The sequence below is a fragment of the Balaenoptera borealis genome (genome assembly GCF_965194805.1).
Source record: "Balaenoptera borealis genome assembly, chromosome: 20".
Classification (NCBI taxonomy): domain Eukaryota; kingdom Metazoa; phylum Chordata; class Mammalia; order Artiodactyla; family Balaenopteridae; genus Balaenoptera; species Balaenoptera borealis.
Window position 1 is genome coordinate 53163743 of NC_138879.1, and position 22926 is coordinate 53186668.

The window sequence follows — 22926 nt, forward strand, 5'->3', positions numbered from 1 at the left end:
GGCGGGGCCAAATCCTAAAGGGTCAGGAGCAGAGGAAGACCTGAAGGGGGCCGGGGCTGTTGCGAAACGGAGGTGATGCAAAGTGGCCCCATGTGGGTTTCTTTTAAATCTTTAATGCCCATACCCTAGTCTCAGGCCCATGGAGCCCACGCGAGACTACCCACTGTTCGGGGGCGCCTTCTCCGCCACTCTCCCTCCGGGGGCCATCGACGTAAGGTGAGAAGGCCCGGGCGCCAAAGGAGGCTGACCAGGTGGGTTGCGGGAAGTAGCCGGGGTCAACCAGGGTGTGCCTCGCCTCTCTCCAGCGACCTCCGACCGGTCCCGGACAACCAAGAAGTTTTCTGCCATCGCGTGACAGACCAGAGCCTGATCGTGGAACTTCTGGAGCTGCAGGCCCACGTGCAGGGCGAAGAGGTGGCGCGGTGAGGGAGGCGGGCCCGCGGCTGGCCAATGGGAGGACCAGAGCCGAAGGAGTGGGCGGGGGCCTGTGGCGGGACGGTTAATCTGGGCAATGGGAACTCCAAGGGTAACACCACATCACCAGAAATGAGCGAAGTTTAGAATAAGAGATGCTTGTAAGGGGCAGTGAGAAATGCCCCTCGCTGACCCTGCTCCCCCAACTCCAGGTACCATTTTGAGGACGTTGGCGGGGCGCAGGAGGCTAGGGTTGTGCAAGTGGAGGCTGTGCAGCCCCTCCTTTTGGAGAACCTGGCCCTGAGGGGCTGCTGTCAAGAAGCCTATATCCTCTCTGGCAAGCAGCAGGTAGCTAAAGAAAACCAGCAGGTGAGGGCCAGGGGAGTGTGAGACGTCTTGGAGGGATGAAGGGGGTGGCTTTAGGGAATCAGGTAAGCATCCTGACTCTGATCACTTTAGGTAGCAAAGTATGTGACACTGTACCAGGCCTTGCTGCGGCTGCCCCAGTACCAGACTGATCTCCTGCTCACCTTCAATCAGCCCCCGTAAGGAGAACGGAAAGGGTACATGGCTCATGACTGGGTCCCCAGGAGAATTGGCTTGGAGGGGCAGAGTAGGGAGACTGGCTGGTGGGGTCCTCCAAGGAAGTGGGAGTGGGCCAGGGGTTTGGGGTCACAGATAACCAGGTTCTCTGGGAAACAGGAAATGGGAATTTACAAGCCCAAGTCCCAGATGATGTTCTCTCTCTATCTGTTCCCCACCCCAAGCCCTGAGAATAGGTCATCTCTTGGCCCTGAAAATCTTTCACTTCCGCCCTGGAGCCTGGGTGACTTTGAACAGTTGGTGACCAGTCTGACCCTTCACGATCCCAACATCTTTGGTCCCCAGTAAGGACGCTGAAATGCTGCATGCTGCTTCTGAAGACTTGGGGCCTCTGTTCTGCAAGGGGATCAAAGGGTTGGATATATTCCCCTAATTCCTTCCCAGTGCATAAACATAAGACACCTACTCTCTGCAGAAATAAACTTGCTTTATAACCAATATAATCTCTGTGCCTTTGAATCTAACAGAACACCTGGGTCCCCCCAATTCCCTTTGGTCTTGGACGGTGGGGTTTCAAATTGTGCATGGGATCAGAAGGGACCCAAGGCCAGCAGTGGAGGAAGGGAGGAAATACACTTTGGAGTGATTGGTTCAGCCCTGAGAGAGGGGTGTGAAATTCACAGGGGTACGGGTAGGGAAGGTTTAAAGCGACACCCAAGGAAGGGAGGGAAACGATCCCTTGTAGTGATTCAACCCTGAGAAAACAGATGGGGAGTGGGGTTGGTGGTCCCCCTCTGATGGATGAAAGATCATCTGGTCAGAAGTCACCAGGTCATAACAATGGAGTCAGAAGAGTACAAGGAGCGCCGACTTGATGGAGTGTTGGAAGAGTGGCTGTTGTTATTTGGTGTACATGTAGTAGAGCGTGCGCAGCTGGTCCCAGAAGAAGAGGGAGAGGATGGTGTGGGGGCCGAGGCGGAAGTAGGAGGCACCTATACCCTTGTACATGCCCCAAATGCCCTCTATCCGAGCCGTCTGCAACAGAGCATCCAGCAAGCCCCGGTACATGAGGCCCTGAAAGGTTGAAGAGGAAGAGCAGAGTTTGTCAGAGGCCACCAGGGGCCTCACCTCAGCAGGCTGCATTTTAGGCTTCCTACCTGCACCCACAATCTGCTTCCCTCACCCGCCTGGCTTTTCCTGCCTGCCAGCACCCCAGAGCACTCCCTTACCTTGCCCTGAGCATCTGTGGGCTGGTTGTAGAGCCTTGTGCTGACCACGTCAAAGGGTGTCATGGCCAGGACCACCGCAATGCCGCTCACCATGGCGGCCACCAGAGCCACCTTCCAGCTCTGGGGTGGAAATATCTAAGAGGCGGAGGGAGGAAGAGCTCTGTCAGTCAGCCAATCATTCAACCCCTCGGAAAGCCCAGGCCCTGCGCCGGGGATACAGTGGAGAGCTGGTAACTCAGGGAGCTTCCACTCCACCGGTGATAACACTGTGAAGGAGGAAGAGCGGAAGGCCCTGAGGACTCAGGTGCACCTGGGAGGAAGTGACAAGAGAACTGTGGGAAGGTTGTAAAGAGACAGTGACCCCCCAAGCCCTCCTGCCGCTCCCTCACATTGAATGTTGGCACTGTCCCTCTTCAAGCTGAGCCCACTTCAGCTTGCCCTCCCCCTGCCCACATTCCCAGGGTGGCCCCGCCCCTTTCCCAGGCAGTACCTCCCGCTGGGTCATGAGGTCCTTGGTGGACGAGAAGGTGCACAGCTGGGTGGAGGAACCGACGATAACTCGGGGCAGGCCGCCCAGGGCCCCACGCCACAACCCCACCAGACCATGTTTCTGGCCAATCTTGATTAGCGCCTGAAACATGCCCTGGTTGGGGGAGGGGAGGGGGCAGAGAAAAGACCATGGGGGCGGGGTTCAGTCACCCAGGCATCAGGGGCTGCCACCTCCTAACAGTGCCAAGGATGGGTCCATAAAAGGCACCCGATGTCTAGGCAACCAGTGCCATGTGGGCTTAGAGCATGAATGTGGCCCTCACTTGTCCGCCAACCCATCCTTCCCTCCCTCGCCACCCCAGAACAGGGCAGGGTATATGCAAGTGAGGACATTAGCAGGTCAGGAGAATGGGGCAAGAGAAACAGGTGCAGAAGCTAGAGGAACAGGGAACATGGGGATAAGAAGGTCTGGGTGGACTCCAGGGGCAGAGTAGGGCCGAACTGATGGGCTGGGCAGAGCCGTGGCTGGGTTGCGGCTGTTGGGTGCAGGCAGAAACCTGGGGGAAAATGGAAGAGAATGGGCAGGGACGCCAGCAGTTTGGAAAACCCTCACCTGATGGTTATACTGGTGCCCCACAGCAATTTCTGTGGCTGCCTGTGCCTGTAGGTGTGTCTTCACCTGGAGACGAGAGAGTATCACAGCCTATGGCCCAGCGGCCAGCCCCCCACCTCAGACACCCAAATGCCTGACCCCTTCATACTTCCTCTGCGGTGTTCAGCAATGAACATCCTTCTAATCTGATAATTATTGTTGTTCCCACCTAATAAACTGGTCATGAGACTGTGTCCCTTGGCTCCAGTCCTGGGGGATGGCTCTCCTAGCGCTGCAAGACACCCCACCCCCTCTGCATCCGTCTTCCCTTGGGGGAAGGGGCGGGCACGGAGAGGTTGGAGAATGGCAACAATTCCTAGGACTGTTCATGTTAGGCAAGACCTGGTGTCCAGCCTCTCATGCCAGCTCCTACTCCCAGACCAGCAGACAGGATCTTCGGCCACCATCATGACCAACTCCCCATCAGACTCTGGGGCAGGTTGTGAGGGGTCATCGGCAAAACTTGCTCTCTGGCCCCCAAGCCCTGTGGGGGGCATGTGTCCAGCTGACTTTGGAGAAGTCACTGTCCCTGAATCTCATACCCTGGGAGTGAGACCAGACTGCCTCTCCTTCTACAGAACTCATTGCCTCCCAACGTCTTTGCAGAAAGAGTGCTAAGCAGGGCCAAGTCCTAGCAACAAGCAGCTGTGGTGACCTTGAGCTAGTCACTTCCCCTTTCTGGGCCTCAGGTTCCTGACCCTTCACCGATACCAGATTAACTCAAAGGGGCAGACTGTGGGATAGTAATTCTGTAATGCCCAGGACTTCCCCTGATCCCCACACTCGTTGATGTATGTTAATCAAATTCCTCACCCTCCCCTACACAAATCCACTTCCAACCTCAGTATCAGGTTGTGAAGGCCCAGGCACCCACCCTACACCAAAGGTCTGCCCTGAAGGCCCCAAGCAAGACCCTTCTTCTCACCATGTAGATGGGGCTCCCCAAGTAGGCTCCCATGACCCCAGCCAGGGCTCCAGCTGCTGCGCTGCGGACAGGGCTGAGGGTGCCTTCAGCCGTGTGCAGGCAGCCCCCAGCTTCAGCCAGCCCGTAGGTGCCCAGCCGGATGCCGTTCATCAGGAACTGGTATAAGAGGGCAGGGGCCAGGCCCTTCTGCAGCGCTGCCAGGCCGTCCACCTTGCCGATGGTGATGAAGGCATGGAAGACGTTTCGGTAGTGTCGTCGGTAGGTCCCGGGGGCCTGCAGTTCTCCCTGCAGCTGCATCCTGGTCTTCACCACCTCCAGGGGATTGGTGAACAGACAGGCCCCGCAGGCTGCCAGGCCGCTCATCAAGAAGTCCATGGTGGGACAGCAGTAGCAGGAACTGGCCCAGGGGTAAGAAAGTTAAAATGAGCTTCAGAAACGGAGTCAGAAAATCAGGGGAAAGCCTCAGTTCCAGCAGTCCAGGCTGCAGGAGGTAGAAATGCAGAGGTCTGGAGTCAAGAGTGTCGGGGTCAAATGTCAAGAGGTCAAGGGTTAGCCGGAATTTGGGAGTCAGGAGATGGCAAAGAGAGAAGAAATATGAGTTTAGGAGAGTCTGGCGACAAGGTTATGACAGGGACTTGTTAATCAAGGGATTTGAGGTCAAGGAGGGGCAGAAGCCAGGAGGGCGGCAGGTGGGATGCTGAGGATGGCCGGCTGTGGGGGCCGGGAGTTGGTGAGGGAAACGCGGAGCTGAGAGACCGGAGCCAGGGAGGAAGGAAAAAGAAAATCAGCAGGTTAAGGAGGGAAAGGATCCAGGAGAAGATCCGGTGGCGTCCCCGGACAGCAACGAGGTCTGTATCGGGGAAGGAAGTCGAGGCTCCGGCCGGGGATGAGCACCCTCAGGCAGCTGCCGGAGCCCGCAGCAGCTTCACCCCAGGTAGCCTGCGGAGGCCGGGCCGCCACACTCCAATCACTGGAGAGCGGCGCCCAATGGGGAGCCTTAGCCGAGAGCCTCAGCCAATCAGCGCCGAGCCGGCTCTGCGGCCAATGGGAGGTGCTCTCGGCGACCCGGCCTCCGGAATCCACAGAGAGGCGTTTGGAATTAACTCTCCCCACCCCGGTACCAGTGCCTGGGCTGCGGACTCGGAGTACTGGGAGGGGTCCCCAGGGAGCAGAGGTTTTATCACTGGCGGGGAGGAGAGGTTGGACCCTGGGTTATTGGACGCAGAGACCGAGTACGGAGGCAGCAGTCCCTCATCCGCCTGTTTGGGGCTGCTGCTCTTGCGGGCGGAGGGCTCCCCTCCTTCGCCTTGTATCCCAGGTCATCGCCGGGTGGGGCTGCCAAACTGTAGGTCCACTCCCTCTCGGTTCAGGCGCCAGGACAGCCCGGAAACTGCGACTCCTCCCGCGAGGCAGATGGGACACACCTGCTGGACGGGACAGATCTCCTTAGGCTTGATAAAATATTTGTTAGGTTCCAGCGCGGGGGTGTGGTGGCTGCGGGCGCGGAGGAAGGGGTCCCGAAGGATGGCGAGGGAACAAAGTCACATCCCTACGCTCTTTTGATCCTCACAGCACACCAGGGAGAAGGCCAGACAGGCTAAGTAAGGCGGGGTTTTGATCGCTGGGCTTAGGTTACACAGGGCCAGCAAGTGGTGGGAGAGGTCCTGAGACTCTGGACTCCTTCCTGCCCTAGTTCATGAGCCTGGTAATGGTTAATTACGCAAGAACTTCTGAGAAAAGAGACTCGGGAAGCTAGCTGGGAAGGGGTTGAGGGGGGAAGGCTTGGAGAAAGATGGCAGGAGGATAGCAGATGTCTTCTGGGGCGGGAGGAGGAGGCAAGGGGGCACACCTGTGTGTGAGGCAGCCACCAAACTTAGACTCAGAGGCCTTCGGAGTTCCAGTTTGGGTCTTCCTGCTTACCAGCTGGATAGCCTTGGGCAAGCTACTTAACATCCCAGAGCCTCCTTTGTAAAATGGGAATGATAATTATTTATTGCACAAACCTGAGTGAAAGTGTTGCATTTTTATCTAGATGCTCAATTATCAGTCTCCCTGTGCCCATGTGTATCCTGTTCCCACTGCCGGGGAAAGTCCTTGCACCCTTATTTTGGTGACCTCCAAATCACTCTTCATCTTGAGCTTGATCTCCTGATCCTTGAAGCTTTTTAGCCACTTCCATCCCGCTTTGCTCCTCAGGCATTTACCTTTGTTTCTCATTTGATTAGCAGTCATTTACTCTGAGTCCTCTAGTACTCTGGAAGTTCTTGGGTGCCCCCGGGGCTGGGGTGCTGAGTCTGGGTCTTATCTCCCCAGTGTACTGCTAAATCATTGAGCCTTTGGGTTAGGCAGGAGGGGTGGAGCAGATAACGGGGCTTCTCAGGAGAGGTTCTGAAAGGGTCCCCTGAAAATTTCCAAGGAATGCTCCCCAAATGCCTCCACCTGCTGGCTGGGATTGACACCCAGAAAACTGAATTCATCTCTTGGTGAGTGGCGAGCCAAAAGACACAACCAAGCAAAAGAGCAAGAGAAGGAAGGATTTGTAAGTAAGTTAGGAGAACACAGGGGATCTTTCCCAAAGCAGTGTCTCCCAAACAGCAAAATTGGAGACGTTTTAAGCTAAGGATACATGCATATTAGTGAATGGGTTTGGGTAGTGTATGCTTATTCGTGAAGGGGCTTGAGCAGAAGAGGAATCAGCATAGAATAGGGGCAAAGGTTGCTAGAGTCCAAGCTTTAGTTGATTGAAGTCTCAAGCTCCCTACCCTATCTGCTTATAGGATGAGAGTTCATCATTGTTTTAATCTTTGAGTTTATACCAGTGATTCTCAAAGTGCAGCAGCACCTGGGTACTCAATAGAAATGCAGAGTCTCTAGGCTCCCCCTAGACCTCCTTCACTGAAGGTGGGGGCCTGACAGGGGTTAACAAACCCTCTAGGTTATTCTGATATGTGCTAAAGTTTTAGAACCACTGCTGAAGCCTTTCATTTTAAATATCCAAATGCCCTACAGATAGACAACTTTTAAAGTGTTATTTTTTTTAAATAAGCTTAATTTTTATTTTTTAAAAAATTTATTTTATTTATTTATTTTTGGCTGCGTTGGGTCTTCGTTGCTGTGCACGGGCTTTCTCTAGTTGCGGAGAGCAGGGGGCTATTCTTTGTTGTTTCGGTGGCTTCTCTTGTTGTGGAGCACGGGCACTAGGCGCGCGGGATCCAGTAGTTGTGGCACGCGGGCTCAGTAGTTATGGCTCGTGGGCTCTAGAGCACAGGCTCAGTAGTTGTGGCTCACAGGCCTAGTTGCTCCAGGGCATGTGGGATCTTCCCGGGCCAGGGGTCGAACCCCGGTCCCCTGCGTTGGCAGGCGGATTCTTAACCACTGCGCCACCAGGGAAGCCCTTTTCCCTGTTTTTTTTTTGTTTTTGTTTTTGTTTTTTTAACTGGGTTGTTTATTGTTGAGTTTGAGTTATTTGTGTATTTTGGATAACAGTCCTTTATCAGATAAGTGTTATGCAAATATTTACTCCCAGTCTATGACTTGTCTTTTCATTCTCTTAATAGTGTCTTTTACAGAGCAGAAGTTTTTAATTATAATAAAGTCTAACATCAGTTTTTTTCTTTCATGGATCATGTTTTTGGTGTTGTATCTAAAAACTTATTGCCAAACCCAAAGTCACCTAGATTATCTCCTATACTTTCTTTTAGAAATTTCATAGTTTTGTATTTTACATTTAGGTCCATGATCTTTTTTGAGTGTGAATGATGTAAGGTCTGTGTCTTTTTTTACATATGGATATCAGTTGTTCCAGGAAGTTTTGTTGAAAATACTATCCTTTCTCCATTGAATTGCTTTTGCTCCTTTGTCAAAAATCAGTTGACTCAGGGAATAGAGCCAATATTTTATCATAGCTATAAATGGAATATAATCTATAAAAATTCTGAATCACTATGTTGTACACCCAAAACTAATATAATACGGTAAATCAACTATACCTCAATTTTTTAAAAATTGAAAAAATATCAGTTGACTATATTTGTGTTGGCCCATTGCCATTGATCTATGTGTCTGTTTTTTCACCAATACCATGCTGTGTTGATTATCATAGGCTATTATCATTTTTTTTTTTCCCCCTGGGTATGAATGTCCTGAGACACGTGTGAGAGGAGTGGAGGGGAAGCACAAAGATGGCCCCAGGTCTGAGAGAAGGGGTGAAACCACAGAGAGGGGAGAGTGAACGATGCAGAGGCCTGGAAGGCACGGAGCTGTGCCTCTTCGGCACCTCCACCTGGGGTGGCCTAGACACCCATGGCTTCGTATTGGCTGCCAGGCCCCACACCTGAAGTGCTCACACGCCACCTGGTGGCAGTTGGACAGAATCCTCCGTCCTTGCATAGACTAGAACCTGCACGGATTCCCAGAGCGGGCCAGCGTTTCCTCACTGCCCCCTTCCTGATTTATCGCACACCACAGGCAGGCTACCTACCCCTAATAGCTTTCTAGACAGAAAAGAGGGCCTAGGTGTTTTGTACTCCATGAAGGATTCTATTGGAGTTCAAGGTCCTGGCCCCATCAGAGGCCAGTGGGACTCAGCACTTCCTTCATCATGAGCGCCTCTCCCATTGGAAGGGATTTTTTTGCATGAATTAAGCTTTGTCCCTGCTTGTGTCACACGCTCACCCCTGAACCAATCTCAGTAGCTAGGGAAGAGGAAATGTGCTGACTGGCTGCTTCGGGGCCGTACATTCCCCCAAGAATGGGCCATGTGGACCTAGAATGATGGAAGGGCGGGTCCCCAAAAGAAAACTCGGTGCTGGTACCCGAAGAGGGGGAATGGGTGGGGAACTGGTTACAACTCTTGCCATCCACTCCTCCACCTGCTCAGAAACCTCAGTGCCTGTTCTGCCCTGTCCGGTTGCCCGTGGGGTGGCCTCTACATGTTCCTCCAGCCTCATACCCCTCTTTTCATATCAGCTAAGCTTCCCTCTCACAGTTCTCCAGATGGGCCTACTCTCCTCTTCACTGTTTCTCCACTTCCATGGTCTCCCCACATGGTCACCCATGCCTCGCCTCGTGGCCTGGCCAAACTTTACCTGATTTTCCTAACAACCAGGTGAGTGATGTAAGGAGGACTGAAGGAGGGTCGAAGCCACCTGATGTGGAGGTAAAGGGGTGAGATAGAAAGACCTAAGGACTCCTCCAACCTTCCAGCAAAGAATCTTTGGGCAAAATCAAGACCAACCACATTGAAGCTTCTGGGGCTACTTTGTTAATCATTTTTATTTTTTAAAATGTTTATTTATCTTTTGGCTGCACCTCACAGCTTGCAGGATCTCAGTTCCCCAACCAGGGATTGAACCCAGGCCATGGCAGTGTAAGCCCGGAATCCTAACCACTAGGCCACCAGGGAACTCCCCTTAATCATTTTTAAATTGAAAGTATTTTGTTTTGTTTTTCACAAAGATGTTTACTACAGCATTAATTGTAATGCCAAAAACTGGAAGCTGCCCAAATGCCCTGCACTCGAGAATAAATTATAGCGTTTAAGATTCTTTCAACAGTAAGTGACAGAAGCTCAGCTCAAACTAGCTTAAGCACAAAAGGGAGTTCAGTGGCTCTGGAAACTGAGCAGTCCAAGGGGCTTAAATGATGTCAGGCCCCCTCCATCTCTTGGTTCTGCTTCCCTCTGGTGTGGGGCTCATTTTCTCTCACTATTGACTAGTTTCCTCCATTGTGGGGAAAGGGAGGCCGAGACACAGATTGTTCCAGACTTATATTATTCCTGCTTTGTGACCTTGGAAGAAAGAGAAAGATGCCTTTTCCCAGAGACCCAGGGCAGGACATCCTGGCATGGGTGATTTGCTCATTGCTGGGCCAGTCTCTGTGGCCAGAGGAATGGGATCCTGTGATTGGCTGAATCTGGGTCTGGTGGCCAGGAGGAGGTTGCTGTGACTGACCGTCCCACCGGAACCACATGGAGTGGGGTGGTGGATGAGAGTTTCCCAGAAGACTTTTACTGCTGTTACCAGGGTGACAAAATCTAGTTGATGCAATATTACACTCCAGGAAAAATTATAATTACAAAGTCCATGTGTGTAGTAACATGGCAAATAGTTATGAAGCGGAAAACAGAATTGAAACTATGATGGCACGTTTGGAAGGTAGAAAAAGGGCAAACTTTTGCTTTGTCGGGGTGGTGGAAGAACGTATCATTATATTAAAAATCTTCTGGGACTTCCCTGGTGGTGCAGTGGTTAAGAAGCCACCTGCCAATGCAGGGGATACGGGTGGTTCGAGCTCTGGTCCGGGAAGATCCCACATGCCATGGAGAAACTAAGCCCGTGCACCACAACTACTGAGCCCGAGTGCCGCAACTACTGAAACCTGCGCATCTAGAGCCCATGCTCCGTAACAAGAGAAGCCACCACACTGAGAAGCCCGCGCACCGCAATGAAGAGCAGCCCCCGCTCGCTGCAACTAGAGAAAGCCTGTGCGCAGCAACGAAGACCCAACGCAGCCATAAATAAATAAATAAATTTATAACAATAAATAAATAAAATAAAAATCTTCAGTACCTTTGCAAAAGTATTTGTACAATAAATAAAAGGTGTTTGTGCAAAAACAATCTGGCACATATCACATGATACAATTTTCAGAGCTCAGTTTCTTTTTGGAATGAGATGGGGCATAAATAGACGGTGATTTGTATAGATCTGAAATGTCATGCTTTTCATCTTTGTGGTTGCTTTGAGCAGGGAGCCCAATGGAACCTCTTTGTCAGGAGTGTTAGAACATTCTCAGTGTAGCTCCAGTGAACTTTAGTTCCCCAAAACATGCTATCCTGCCTTTGGGAGTAGGGGAAGTCTCTCCCCACCAGGCAGGCAGGTGAAAAGCCTTCAGGTGGGTCTCTGACAAGGACAGAGAGAGGACAAGGAAATAAGCTCAGACGAGCCAGGAAGGACAGGTAAAGGTGCACGGGCGGCCCAGCCCACCTAATTCCTCTTTTTGTGCCCATACCCCCGTGCAGAGCTGGGGTGGTTCATGTAGTACCAAGTGCCAACATGTCTGCAGCCAACAGCCAGCACTTTGGGGTTAGTTATCTTTTTGTTTATTTATTTTTCTTTTTGGCCGTGCTGTGTAGCTTGCAGGATCTTCCTTCCCCAACCAGGGATGGAACCCGTGCCCTAGGCAGTGAAAGCGTGGAGTCCTAACCACTGGACCGCCAGGGAAGTCCCAGTTATCTTTTTAAATGTTATTTTTGTAAGTAGTAAAACTAATACAGACATTCCTATTTTAGTAAAAACAAAAAACAGGATTTGTTTGGCTACACACATGTATCTAGCTTTCTTGATAGGGTCTCTGAGGCACTCTTGTAGAGATTTACTCTCCCTGGAAGCCGAAAAGGATCTAGAGGTGAGGGCTGGGAGATTGGATGTCTGGTCCTGGGGTGTGTGTGTGTGTGTGTGTGTGTGTGTGTGCGTGTGTGTGAGAGAGAGAGAGAGAGAGAGATGGGAAACTGGTGGGATCAACAGAATTATGGAAATGGTCTGTAGGAAAGGAGAGCCAGGGGAGTAGTGAGTGGGCTGTGGGGAAGATTCAACTCAATTTGTTCAATTCATCAAAATATTAAGCACCTCTTATTATGTGCCTGAACTTGTTCCAGAATTTAGGGTATATCAGTGAACAAAACAGATAAAGATCACGCCTCCAGGAAGCTTACTTTCTTCTTTTTAAAATGTCATCATTTATTTATTGACAGGAAGCTTACTTTCTAATGTGTATGTAGCTATAAACATACTATGTCAATTTAATAGTAATACACTATATGCTATGTTATAAGGCATGATTGCTATGGGAAAAAAGGCAGGTCAGGAATTTGGTGTGACGCAATTTTAAAGAGTGGTAGGGCAGCCTCACTGAGAAGGTGATATTTGAGAAATGAGGTGAGGGACTCTTTCATGCGGAAGTCTTGGGAAGGGGGTCACCAGGCAGAAGACACAGCCAGTGCAAAGGCCCTGGAGCAGGAATGTGCCTAAGAGGAGAGGTTTAGATTCATTGTTGGACCTTGTCTTTTACTCTGGACTTTGTCTTTTACTCTGAGGAAAAATGAGTTAAAACATATGTTTTATCCCAGTTTTCTGGCTTTTTGTCTTAGCGTCTTGTTTGGAGTGTGTGTGTGTGTGTGTGTATGTGAGAAAGTCTGGCAAAAGCAGGCACCTGGGCGTGGGCAAAGGCCTCCTGAGTTCCTAACTGCCCTTGCATCTTCCTCTCATTACCCTACTTCCCAGGCTGGGGTGTGGCTCATTCCGCCCCCTCAGTTGTTTTTATGACACACTCTGAGCCCTGGGAACTCAGCTCTTCAATCACAGAGCAAATTAGAGGTGAGAGGGACCCCTGCCCACTGCCCCCGCCCCCAGGGGTACTGACTCCCAGCCAATCAACATCACAGCCTCCCAGGGGGACAGGGAGAGTCAGGGGCTAGGACCCTGAGAGACAGGGACTGAGAATGGGGAGCAGGCAGGGGGCCCAGCAACGGGCATATCCACCTGGGGTGCACCGAGATATCACACCGACCCCTTGGTCCACTACACACACACACTCTCCTGACACAATGGGCGGGTGGGGCTGAGGAACTGGCTTCCTCTGCGGAGATCTCAATCTGGGCCCTCAGTTCCCGCCCCAGAAACACAGGAACAAACCATCAGAGACCTGGCCCCGCGTTCCTTGCTCCAAGGGGCAGGCAGGACGGGCTGAAAATAGAAACCGCTTCCAAAAAGATAAAGGTAAATTTAGGGAGGGGGAAACCGGGATGGGCGGTGGGGTCCCTTGGTGTGAAATAATGGGCTGACTCACCCCCAGGGGGCAGGTTGGATGCGAAAGGGACAGGCTGTCATGCGAGGTGTGGAAGAGATAGTCAGACACGCCGTCGAGGGACGCACGTCGCATCCCTCAGCGATCCAGAGGTGTCTGGAGCCCACGCTCTCCCGCCAGCCCAGCCGGTGCCATTGCCACCCTGCCCTCACCCCCACCCCTGTCCACCGCCGGCCGCTGTCCACACAGCAATGCGGACCCAGGACAGAAGGTGCACATACAACGTGCACAAACAGCCCACTCTCCACGGCAGAGTTACATCCTTTCCCCAGACTCTGTTATCCTCCGAAACCCGGCATTCGGGGTCCCTCACATCTTCCAGAGCCCCAGTGTGCGCATGTGGAATGTGGTGTGGTTTGGGGGGGGGGTGTCCGGTTGGGAGGAGGATCCGATTCCTGTTTCCTGCCCCTACTCACTCGGCCCCGGGAGGTGACCGAGAGTGGAGAGGCCTCGAGGGTGAGTGCTTGGGCCGAGTACCTGGATCCCTGCGAGAGGCCTGAGTGGGGGGCGGGGGGAGGAAATTAGGACAGGTACTTGAGGGGGGCAGGGATCTCCGAGGGGGGCAAGGCTGGGGAGGAGCTGGCCAGCTGGCGAGGCTACTGCCCGGGGTCACCTAAGGAGCTTCCTGCCAGAACACAGAGGCCATTGAGCTGCAAGACTCCCAGTCTACAGCTCCCAGCCCCCACCCTGCATCATTTCTCCAAAACCAATCTGGGGCCTGGAGGGATCTGACTCTCCTGCTGACTCCACAGGGGAGTTTGGGGGCACCAGGTCTCCCAGCCCGGACCTTGCTGCCTTCTCAGGATTACAGCGCCTTCCCGGCGGGAGGAAGTGAGCCCAGGTCCCAGTGTCTTGGCCCCATTGGTCCTCACCTTTATTCTGGCCTCCTGACCACCCTCGAGGCATCCTGGCAGGACCCAGGCTTCCACCGGGGCCTCTCTCCGGGACCAGGTGGGGGGCTGGGAGACAGACAGGGATGAGGATGGGGCAGGAGAGACCATGCCGGGGCCTCCTGGGCTCTTGGGGTCAGAGGCTCCAGGAATCTTCATGGCAGGAAAAGGAGACTAAAAATAATCCGGAAAGGGAGAGTCCGGAGAGAGGAACTGGGAAATGGGGGCGGAGGGCCCGTTGGAGCAGGGAAATAGTGATGCATCCCTCACGGCCCAGGCACAGGCGGGCGCGCAGGCAGACGCACACCGCACATACGCCCCACACGACAGCACGGAACACACACACCCTTGCAGCCCCATCTCACACAGCACACCACACACACTGTGTACTCCACTCTCCCACTGCACACTCGCATATGACAGATACACTCTGAAACACAGCATCCGACACCCCGTTCATGTAGCACTAGAAACACACCATGTCCACTCACGCTTAAACCACACACACAAACCTCCACAGCACACACTACAGACACAAAACACAATAAATCAGGTAGACACATAGCGGCTCTACCAGCACACCCCATTTCCATTACTGATCCAGTTCTCTTGTACCCCTCCCCCAGCCTGGGTCTCTACCCAGGTGCCCCAACTCTGGCCTCACTGTCTCCTCTGGCCTGATTGGGGCAGCAGAGGCTGAAAGACAGAGCGCAATGGAGGCTGGGGGTGCCAGGGAAGGTTCAGAGTCCTCAGGGAATGGAATAAGGAGCGGTGAGAGGTAGAGGGAGAAGACAGTGGAAATGGGAAGAGAGGAAGTGTACCCGCCTTCCCTCCTGACTCTGAAATCTTGGCTCATTTACTTGCAAACATTTCTGCTCACGGCCTCGGTCTACTCGTGGGCACTAAGGGTCTCTCTTTCTGCCCCTCTTTCTCAGGGGATGACTCCAGCAGTGTACCCCACTCCTCGGAAGAGCTCAGAGGAAGATGTCAGCTCAGTCTCTTCCTGCAGCAACACCCCCTACCCAGAAGCCCCCTCGGATCATCCGGCCGCGCCCCCCTTCTCGCCCCCGGGCTGCCCAGTCCCCGGGGGCCCACCACAACGGCTCCTCTCCACAAGAGCCTCCCCTCACTGCCAACGAGGCGCCAAGCCTGATGTGCACCCCCATCTTCTGGGAGCCCCCAGCCCCGTCCCTCAAGCCCCCAGCCCTTCTGCCCCCATCAGCTTCTAAAGCCAGCCTCGACTCCCAGACTTCCCCAGACTCGCCTTCCGGCACCCCCAGCCCAGTGTCCCGGCGCTCCATCTCCCCAGAACCTGCTCTCCGGTCTCCAGTGCCCCCACCCAAACCCTCCGGGTCACCCCGAACAGCTCTGCCCCCGCTCCACTCGACCCGGGCCCCTGGCCAGGATGGCTCTGCCTCGGCCACAGGCACCGTGCGGAGACTGGCTGGCAGGTTCGAGTGGGGGGCTGAAGGCAGGGTCCAGGCTCCAGATGCCCTGGAGCCGGGTCCTCCAGGGGGACTGGATGTGAATGGGGAGAGAGAGACCGCCCAGGGCATCCTCGCTGGGAGTGGGTCCCAGGAGAACGGCACTCCAGGTAAGCCCGGGCTGGCTCAATCCAGCTCCTCTTCTTTGTTTTCAGGCCTTTAAGATTGGGTACTTTAAGGGGTTACTTTTTTTTTTTTTTTTTAAAGAAATTCACGTTCTTTTATTTATTTATTTATTTATTTATTTATGACTGTGTTGGGTCTTCGTTTCTGTGCGAGGGCTTTCTCTAGTTGTGGCAAGTGGGGACCACTCTTCATCGCGGTGCGCGGGCCTCTCACTATCGCGGCCTCTCTTGTTACGGAGCACAGGCTCCAGACGCGCAGGCTCAGTAATTGTGGCTCACGGGCCCAGTTGCTCCGTGGCATGTGGGATTTTCCCAGACCAGGGCTCGAACCCGCGTCCCCTGCATTGGCAGGCAGATTCTCAACCACTGCGCCACCAGGGAAGCCCTAAGGGGTTACTTTTTAAAAACTGGATTCCATGTTTGGAAAATCTGGTTTTCAGATTTCTGGGGGTTTGAAGAGAGTCAGGGTAGAGGTGATAGATGCCTAGGGCTGACCTCCATGTTCCTGAGGCTGGGCAGGTTAAGGGGAGGGAGGAGGCCTGGGGAGAGTGGGTGTCCTAAGGATGCCCCTGTCTCCCACAGATGCTGCGCTGGCCTGCCCTCCCTGCTGCCCTTGTGTCTGCCACGTGGCCCGGCCTGGCCTGGAGCTCCGATGGGTGCCACTGGGGGGCTATGAGGATGGCCCCAGGGCCCTCTGCCGGGCCTCCCCACTGCGGACCTCCCGCTCCCGCCCCAGCCCTCCAAGCCAGCCCCCAGTCGTCCTCACGTCCTACCGCTCCACTGCCGAGCGCAAACTCCTGCCACCCCTCAAGCCCCCCAAACCAACTCGGGTCAGACAGGACGTCACCAGCTCTGGGGACGCCCCACAGCCAGATCTCGATCTGCCCTCTGAAGATGGAATCCAAACAGGTACAGGGCCCCTGGGGAGTGGACCTCTGGGCTGGGAAGGGGCCTCTGGGCTCCACGGGGTGGAGGTGAAGCATTCTGAACACCAACTCACTACAACCCCCAGCAGGCCCTGGGCTTCTTGTTCCTCTGCCAGCTGCTGCTCTGGGACTGACTGGAGTTGTAGTTTTTATAGTAACAGTCTCTGCTGGGCGGGAGTCAGGAGTCCTGGGCTGGGGATCCTGGAGGCTTGCTCTCTTCTCTCTGGATTCTCTCTCTAGGGGACAGTCCCGATGGCGCCCCTCAGAACAATCCTCCAGCCACCATGGAGGGCAGGTACCGAACACTCCCACCCTTATTCCTACCTGAGAGCAGACTAACCTACGGGTCCACCTGAATCCCACCCCCACAAGTGTGGAGTGAAGAAGGCCTAGGCCTCTAGGGACAAGCGGTGCCGGTTTCTAAGCCCAGCTCTGTCCCTTATCAGCTGTGTGACCTTATACAAGTCACTTAACCTTTCTGGGTCTCAGCCTCCTCACCTGTGAAATGGGGGTAAACATACCAAGTACTTCATACAGTTGTTGGGGTCGGATATTGGTGATGAGCCAGGGCCATAATAAACCATTTTAGTTCCCCCACTTTGAGCTTCTATCGAAATTATTGTCTGTGAATCCATGTATCAACCAGGAACATCTCTCCTGTGTTATCTGGGCCTGTTAATCGTTTCACCACCATTATCAGAGTTAATCTGAGGCCATCCATTTATTCAACAAACATTTACTGGAGTTTATTCTCCCGGCTTTTACTTTGGGTGAAAGGGTGCATGGTGGTGCTGATGACCGGAACAGGGCGGGGAGGTATAAGAGCTGGGTTTGCCCAGGTTGAGTTGTACCGAGGCACCCACAGGACATTCCAGACAATGGTCATTCCATGAGAGCCCTGGAGTTGGAGGCTTGGAAGTCTCCGGTGCACAGTAGCTGAGACTGCAGGAATGGCTGGGGCGCACTTAGTACAGGGAGTCACATACAACAGGCACATAAAACGACCCGGGGTTTGTTCACAGTCCCTGCACACAACCTGCATGCAGGTCGTGCACCCCCTTACACTGTCACGTGAGGAGCACCCCCTGGAGGTGTGCACCGGCGGTGGTTCTGATGGAACCCCATCCCTCTCTCTTTCCACAGGGAGGACGAGGAGCTGGAGGAGCTGAAGGAACCGAACTGGGAGCTGCCCCTGCAGGACGGTGAGGGCCTCCGGCCCCGGGGGGTCCCTGCTGAGACCATCCAGCAGTGGGCGAGGGTTCCGGGGCACTGGACTTCGCTGATGTGCGACATCTGCTCTCCAGAGCCCCTGTACCAGACCTATCGCGCAGCCGTGCTGTCAGAGGAGCTGTGGGGGGTCAGTGAGGATGGGGGACCCTCTTCAGCAAATCCTGGGGAAGCTCCCCCCTTCGCCCGGCCCCCCGGGCCTCGCAACACGCTGTGGCAGGAGCTTCCGGCTGTGCGAGCCAGCGGCCTCCTGGACACCCTCAGCCCCCAGGAGAGGCGCATGCAGGAGGTGGACGCACCTGGGGTCCGGGGGGGCGGGGCGGCGCGGGGCGGGGGGGTAGGAGCCTGGGACCCGGCGCCTGGGCTGCGTGGGAGCTGGGCTTTCCACTCCCGCCCTGCTCTTCCTCCTCAGAGCCTGTTCGAGGTGGTGACATCCGAGGCCTCGTACCTGCGCTCCCTGCGGCTGCTGACCGACACCTTTGTGCTGAGCCAGGCGCTCCGGGACACGCTCACCCCCCGGGATCACCACACCCTCTTCTCCAACGTGCAGCGCGTCCAGGGAGTCAGTGAGCGGTCAGTGGGGCCGCCACCCCTCCGCAAAGCGGGCCTCGGGAGGAGGCACTCCTCAGCCCTCTCCTGTCCCCGGGCCTCCCCTGCAGGGCCCACTTAGTGCCCAGCTCGTCCCTCGAGAAGCCGGGACACCTGGCTCTCTGCCCCGCTCCATTGCTTGTCGCCCACTCCCCCAGGTTTCTAGGGAAGTTACTGTCCCGTGTGCGCTCTTCCCCCCACATCAGCGACCTGTGCGACGTGGTGCACGCCCACGCCGTGGGGCCTTTCTCCGTGTACGTGGATTACGTGCGGAACCAGCAGTATCAGGAGGAGACGTACAGCCGCCTGATGTGAGCGTCCCAGGGGCGGGGCCACGTCACCAGTGCTGGCGGGAGATGGGGAGCAGGGTCGGGGTCCAGGCCGGGGCAGGTGGCGGGGAGATCGGGGCTTCGAGGCAGACGCCAGCCTGCGCCTGCTTCTACAGGGACACGAACGTGCGCTTCTCCGCGGAGCTGCGGCGGCTGCAGAGCCTCCCCAAGTGCCAGCGGCTCCCGCTGCCGTCCTTCCTGCTGCTGCCCTTTCAGCGCATCACGCGGCTCCGCATGCTGCTGCAGGTAGCAGCCTTTTCGGCCCCACCAACCCCGTTGGAGAACTCTCCGCAGGGGCCGCCTGCCCCGCCATCACCATTTCCCACCCCACCACAAACACAAGAATCCCCTAAGTCAGGACTCCTAATCGGGGCCTCTCCATCCAGGACCCACCAAACCCTACCTGGAGCTACCCAAACGTTTCAAGGAGCCGTCTGGGTGCAGGAAAAGAGCCTCTGGCTAGACACCTGAATTCTAGATTTACCTCTGCCACTAACTGGCTGAGCGACCTTGGGCAAGTCCCTTTCTCTCTCCAGGTCTCAGGGGGAATGTGGTGAGTGGTTTTTTAGGTCCTCTCAGTCCTGTCTTTGACCGTATGCCTTCCCAGTGGGGTGGTATCACCCTCAAGGAGGCAAAAACTCGTTCTTTGGGGGGCAAAAAAATCTTCAATATTCCAATGGTTTGTGGTACTCCAAAGGGCCAGGGTGTATAAATAGATATACAGTATATTTGTGGTATTAAAATTTGATGGGGGTGGGGGCAACAATTAGGGAAAAAATGTCTAAAAAGATTCCTTAGTGGGTTGATACTGAAAAAAGGGGTGAGAAACACTCTTCTGTTACAGAGTAGAAACTTCTCCCTAAACTAGGTTGCCTGATGTGGGGATCTCAATGTGAAGAGTCCCCAGCTAGATCATCAGTGCCCTTGTCTTATTCAGCTTTATATATCCCCAGTGTAGACAACAACAACAACATAATAATGATGATATTAATCATAATAGCTAAACAACTCTTGGGTGTCTGTTCTAGACATGGTTCTAAGTGCAATACGCTTGTTTAACCTTACCAACGACTATGTGAGGGTAGGAACTATTATTGACCCCACTTTATAGATGAGGAAACTGAGGCTCAAAGAGGTTAAATAACTTGCCACAGGTCACACAGATAATAATTGATGGAGGCAAACTTTAAATCCAGGCACTCTTAACCCCACGCTATATTGTTTGTACTAATAGCTGTGGTTAATAATTATTAAAATAATAGCAACCCTCTTTTCAGCATTTACTATGTCCCAAAGACTATGCTAAGTACTTTACGTATATTTGCTTGCAGAATCCTCACAACAATGCTAATGGTATGGAAGGTGGGAGTTATCCCCATTTTACAGATGGGGTAACTGAGACTCAGAGAGGTAACCTGACTTGCTCAGGGTTATGCAGACAGCGAGTGGTGAGGCTGGTCCCCCAGCCCTGTGAACCCCCAAATGCCAAGCCAGGCAGGGTCCTCTGAGCTGCAGCCCCTCTGAATCCCAGAGCCACAGAGCAGGGGCCCAATTACCCTTCTTCCTCGTCCCCAGAATATCCTGCGCCAGACAGAGGAGGGGTCCAGCCGCCAGGAGAATGCCCAGAAGGCTCTGGGTGCTGTCAGCAAGGTTGGAGGGGGATGCTGGGGCTGGAGGAGGTGAGGAGGCGGTAGGGAGGGATGGAAGGGGTGGAAGGGAGTAGGAGTGGGTGACTTGGCTCCCCTTACCCAGATCATTGAGCGGTGCAGTGCCGAGGTGGGGCGCATGAAGCAGACAGAGGAGCTGATCCGGCTCACGCAGAGGCTGCGCTTCCACAAAGTCAAGGTTAGATCCTGCCCAGGCTCCCTGCTTCCCTTCCCCCGCGGTGCTGGTGCTGCAGGGAAGTCAGAACCTCCCCCCTGCTTCCTCACAGGCCCTGCCCCTGGTCTCCTGGTCCAGGCGCCTGGAGTTGCAGGGGGAGCTGACTGAGTTAGGATGCAGGAGGGGGGGTGTGCTCTTCGCCTCCCGCCCCCGCTTCACCCCCCTCTGCCTGCTGCTCTTCAGTGACCTGCTGCTCATCACTCAGCCCAAGAGGTGGGTCTCAGGGAGGGAGGGAGCCCAGGCAGGATTCCCGCTGGACCTCTGCTCTCCCTCTGAACTTCCTCTTCCCTGGGCAGTGGGCAGCGGCTACAGGTTCTGGACTATGCCCATCGCTCCCTGGTCCAGGCCCAGCAGGTCCCGGACCCATCTGGACCACCTACGTTCCGCCTCTCCCTTCTCAGCAACCACCAGGGCCGTCCCACCCACCGGCTACTCCAAGCTTCATCCCTGTGAGTTGTGTCTCCTTCAGAAAACACCCTGGGGACCCTCACTTGACCTCTCCGAGTCCACCACCCTCCTCCCTAATCTCTCTCCTCCGAAGCCCCTGCCTAACTAACCCCCAGGAGGATCTCCCGGGCCAACTGTGACCCTTCCCTATATTCCCACCAGATCAGACATGCAGCGCTGGCTGGGAGCCTTCCCTACCCCAGGCCCCCTTCCCTGCTCCCCGGGCACCATCTATGAGGACTGTGGTGAGTGTTCCCTAGAGGGGAGGAGGGAAGGAAAAGTGAGTCTTCAGGGGAATATGGAGAGAAGCTAAAAAGAGTCTGGATCCCACTGTAATGTCACCCGCCCCGACCAGACTGTTCCCAGGAACTCTGTTCAGAGACTTCCACACCTTCCAAGACTGAGGGACGGAATCTGGAGTCCAGGGCTCCCCACAAGCACCTACACAAGAGCCCCGAAGGTGAGAGATTCTTTTACTTATTCATTCAATAAGTATTTATTAAGCACCTATGAGGTGCCACTCGCTGTTCTCGGCACCAGTAAACCAAACACGTAGATATGCCTGCCCTGCTAGACTATACGTTCTAGTGGAGGAGAAACAATAAAGAATAAACGAGATAAATAAGTAACATATATACAATGGAATATTACTCAGCCATAAAAAGAAACGAAATTGAGTTATTTGTAGTGAGGTGGATGGACCTAGAGTCTGTCATTACAGAGTGAAGTAAGTCAGAAAGAGAAAAACAAATACCGTATGCTAACGCATATATATGGAATCTAAAAAAAAAAAAAAAATGGTTCTGACAAACCTAGGGGCAGGACAGGAATAAAGACGCAGACAGAGAATGGACTTGAGGACACGGGGAGGGGGAAGGGTAAGCTGGGACGAAGTGAGAGAGTGGCATGGACATATGTACACTACCAAATGTAAAATAGATAGCTAGTAGGAAGATCAGCTCTGTGCTTTGTGACCACCTAGAGGGGTGGGATAGGGAGGGTGGGAGGGAGACACAAGAGGGAGGGGATATGGGGATATATGTATACATAGAGCTGATTCACTTTGTTGTACAGCAGAAACTAACACCACATGGTAAAGCAATTATACTCCAATAAAGATGTTAAAAAAAAAAAGATAAATAAGTAAATTATACTGTCTGAAGGTGGTAAGTGCTGTGGGAAAATGAAAGTGAAGCAGAGTCAAGGGGGTCAGGAGTCCCGGGGTTGGGTAGGCTTACATGTTTAAGTAGGGAGGTCGAGGGGGACCTTGTTGAGGAGGCACCATGCGAGCAGTGACTTGGTGGAGGTGAGGAATTTAGGCACGTGGTGTCTGGGGGAAGAGTGTCCCAGAGGGAGGCAGGAGTCAGGCTGGTGTGTTTGAGGAGCAGTAAGGAAGCCAGTGTGGCTAGAGGGAGTGAGGAAAACGGGGAGAAGCAGATGACATCATAGGGGAAACGGGGACCAGATCACGTGGGTCCTCGTAGGTTCCTGTAAGGAGTCTGGCTCTCACTCTGAGTGAGATGAGCAGTCATCGTAGGGCTTGACAGAGGAGGGAGCCCGATCCTCTTTTCTTTTTTTTCTTTAACTTTTTATTTTATATTGGGGTATAGCCGATTAACAATGTTGTGATAGTTTCAGGTGCACAGCAAAGCAACTCTGCCATACATATACCTGTATCCCTTCTCCCCCGAACTCCCCTCCCGTCCAGGCTGCCACATAACACTGAGCAGAAGGACCCCGACCCTCTTTGATGATGATGTTTCCTCCACCTCTAATGGCCTTTTTACCAATTCTCCAAGGCTTCTCCACTAATCCCCGCACCCGCCATGACCTTCAGGCATTAGACCCCACTGGGCCTCCTCTCCGTCCTGACCTGCCCCCTGCCCCGGTCCCACTTAGGCCCTTGTCTCTC

General features: G+C 54.0%; 3 protein-coding genes across 15 annotated transcripts in view; 2 read left to right on the forward strand and 1 right to left on the reverse strand.

The window, feature by feature from the left end:
- RANGRF (RAN guanine nucleotide release factor) lies at nt 1-1460 on the forward strand. 3 transcript variants are annotated; one of them, XM_082373639.1, is made up of 5 exons: nt 1-216; nt 306-422; nt 627-783; nt 874-977; nt 1182-1460. In XM_082373639.1, the coding sequence occupies exons 1-4, from the start codon at nt 140-142 to the stop codon at nt 961-963; spliced, it is 441 nt and encodes a 146-aa protein (XP_082229765.1). In that variant the 5' UTR covers nt 1-139; the 3' UTR covers nt 964-977; nt 1182-1460. The 3 variants fall into 3 exon arrangements, with proteins under 3 accessions (XP_082229765.1, XP_082229764.1, XP_082229763.1); XM_082373638.1 differs by having other exon boundaries at nt 627-762; nt 874-959; XM_082373637.1 differs by having other exon boundaries at nt 2-216; nt 874-959.
- SLC25A35 (solute carrier family 25 member 35) lies at nt 1428-14966 on the reverse strand. 3 transcript variants are annotated; one of them, XM_082373629.1, is made up of 6 exons: nt 14888-14966; nt 4253-5676; nt 3289-3354; nt 2677-2829; nt 2187-2321; nt 1428-2031 (listed from the first exon to the last, which is right to left on the reverse strand). In XM_082373629.1, exons 2-6 carry the CDS (start codon nt 4625-4627, stop codon nt 1858-1860), a joined length of 903 nt encoding a protein of 300 aa, XP_082229755.1. In that variant the 5' UTR covers nt 4628-5676; nt 14888-14966; the 3' UTR covers nt 1428-1857. The 3 variants fall into 3 exon arrangements, with proteins under 3 accessions (XP_082229755.1, XP_082229757.1, XP_082229756.1); XM_082373631.1 differs by lacking the exon at nt 2677-2829; XM_082373630.1 differs by lacking the exon at nt 14888-14966 and having other exon boundaries at nt 4253-10848.
- The window catches only part of ARHGEF15 (Rho guanine nucleotide exchange factor 15), a 17978-nt gene continuing 5906 nt past the window's right edge, over nt 10855-22926 (forward strand). For 3 of the 9 annotated variants that reach the window (XR_014238710.1, XR_014238711.1, XM_082373618.1), the window contains exons 1-14: nt 12686-13029; nt 14943-15601; nt 16199-16525; nt 16783-16837; nt 17686-18058; nt 18182-18342; nt 18516-18668; nt 18803-18932; nt 20262-20336; nt 20439-20531; nt 20620-20780; nt 20864-21016; nt 21177-21259; nt 21370-21474. Coding sequence is in view for 6 of the 9 variants with exons in the window: in XM_082373618.1 (XP_082229744.1) it covers nt 14992-15601; nt 16199-16525; nt 16783-16837; nt 17686-18058; nt 18182-18342; nt 18516-18668; nt 18803-18932; nt 20262-20336; nt 20439-20531; nt 20620-20780; nt 20864-21016; nt 21177-21259; nt 21370-21474 (2479 nt within the window). In the remaining 3 variants the exon portion in view is untranslated. Of the gene's footprint in view, nt 13030-13105; nt 13210-13305; nt 13329-13514; nt 13574-14942; nt 15602-16198; nt 16526-16782; nt 16838-17685; nt 18059-18181; nt 18343-18515; nt 18669-18802; nt 18933-20261; nt 20337-20438; nt 20532-20619; nt 20781-20863; nt 21017-21176; nt 21260-21369; nt 21475-22926 lie in introns of those variants that run through there. The other 6 variants (XM_082373620.1, XM_082373623.1, XM_082373622.1 and 3 more) reach the window with 6 other exon arrangements.

What these genes read in the sequence shown, in the direction of transcription:
- RANGRF (XM_082373637.1), top strand. Translation starts at nt 140, where the DNA reads ATGGAGCCCACGCGAGACTACCCACTGTTCGGGGGCGCCTTCTCCGCC. An exon ending in TAGCTAAAGAAAACCAGCAG is followed by an intron (nt 784 to 873) that starts GTGAGGGCCAGG and finishes TGATCACTTTAG; the next exon opens with GTAGCAAAGTATGTGACACT. An exon ending in CTCACCTTCAATCAGCCCCC is followed by an intron (nt 960 to 1,181) that starts GTAAGGAGAACG and finishes CCCCACCCCAAG; the next exon opens with CCCTGAGAATAGGTCATCTC.
- SLC25A35 (XM_082373629.1), bottom strand. Translation starts at nt 4,627, where the DNA reads ATGGACTTCTTGATGAGCGGCCTGGCAGCCTGCGGGGCCTGTCTGTTC. An exon ending in GGCACCAGTATAACCATCAG is followed by an intron (nt 2,830 to 3,288) that starts GTGAGGGTTTTC and finishes TCCCCCAACCAG; the next exon opens with GGCATGTTTCAGGCGCTAAT. An exon ending in CCACAGATGCTCAGGGCAAG is followed by an intron (nt 2,032 to 2,186) that starts GTAAGGGAGTGC and finishes TCAACCTTTCAG; the next exon opens with GGCCTCATGTACCGGGGCTT.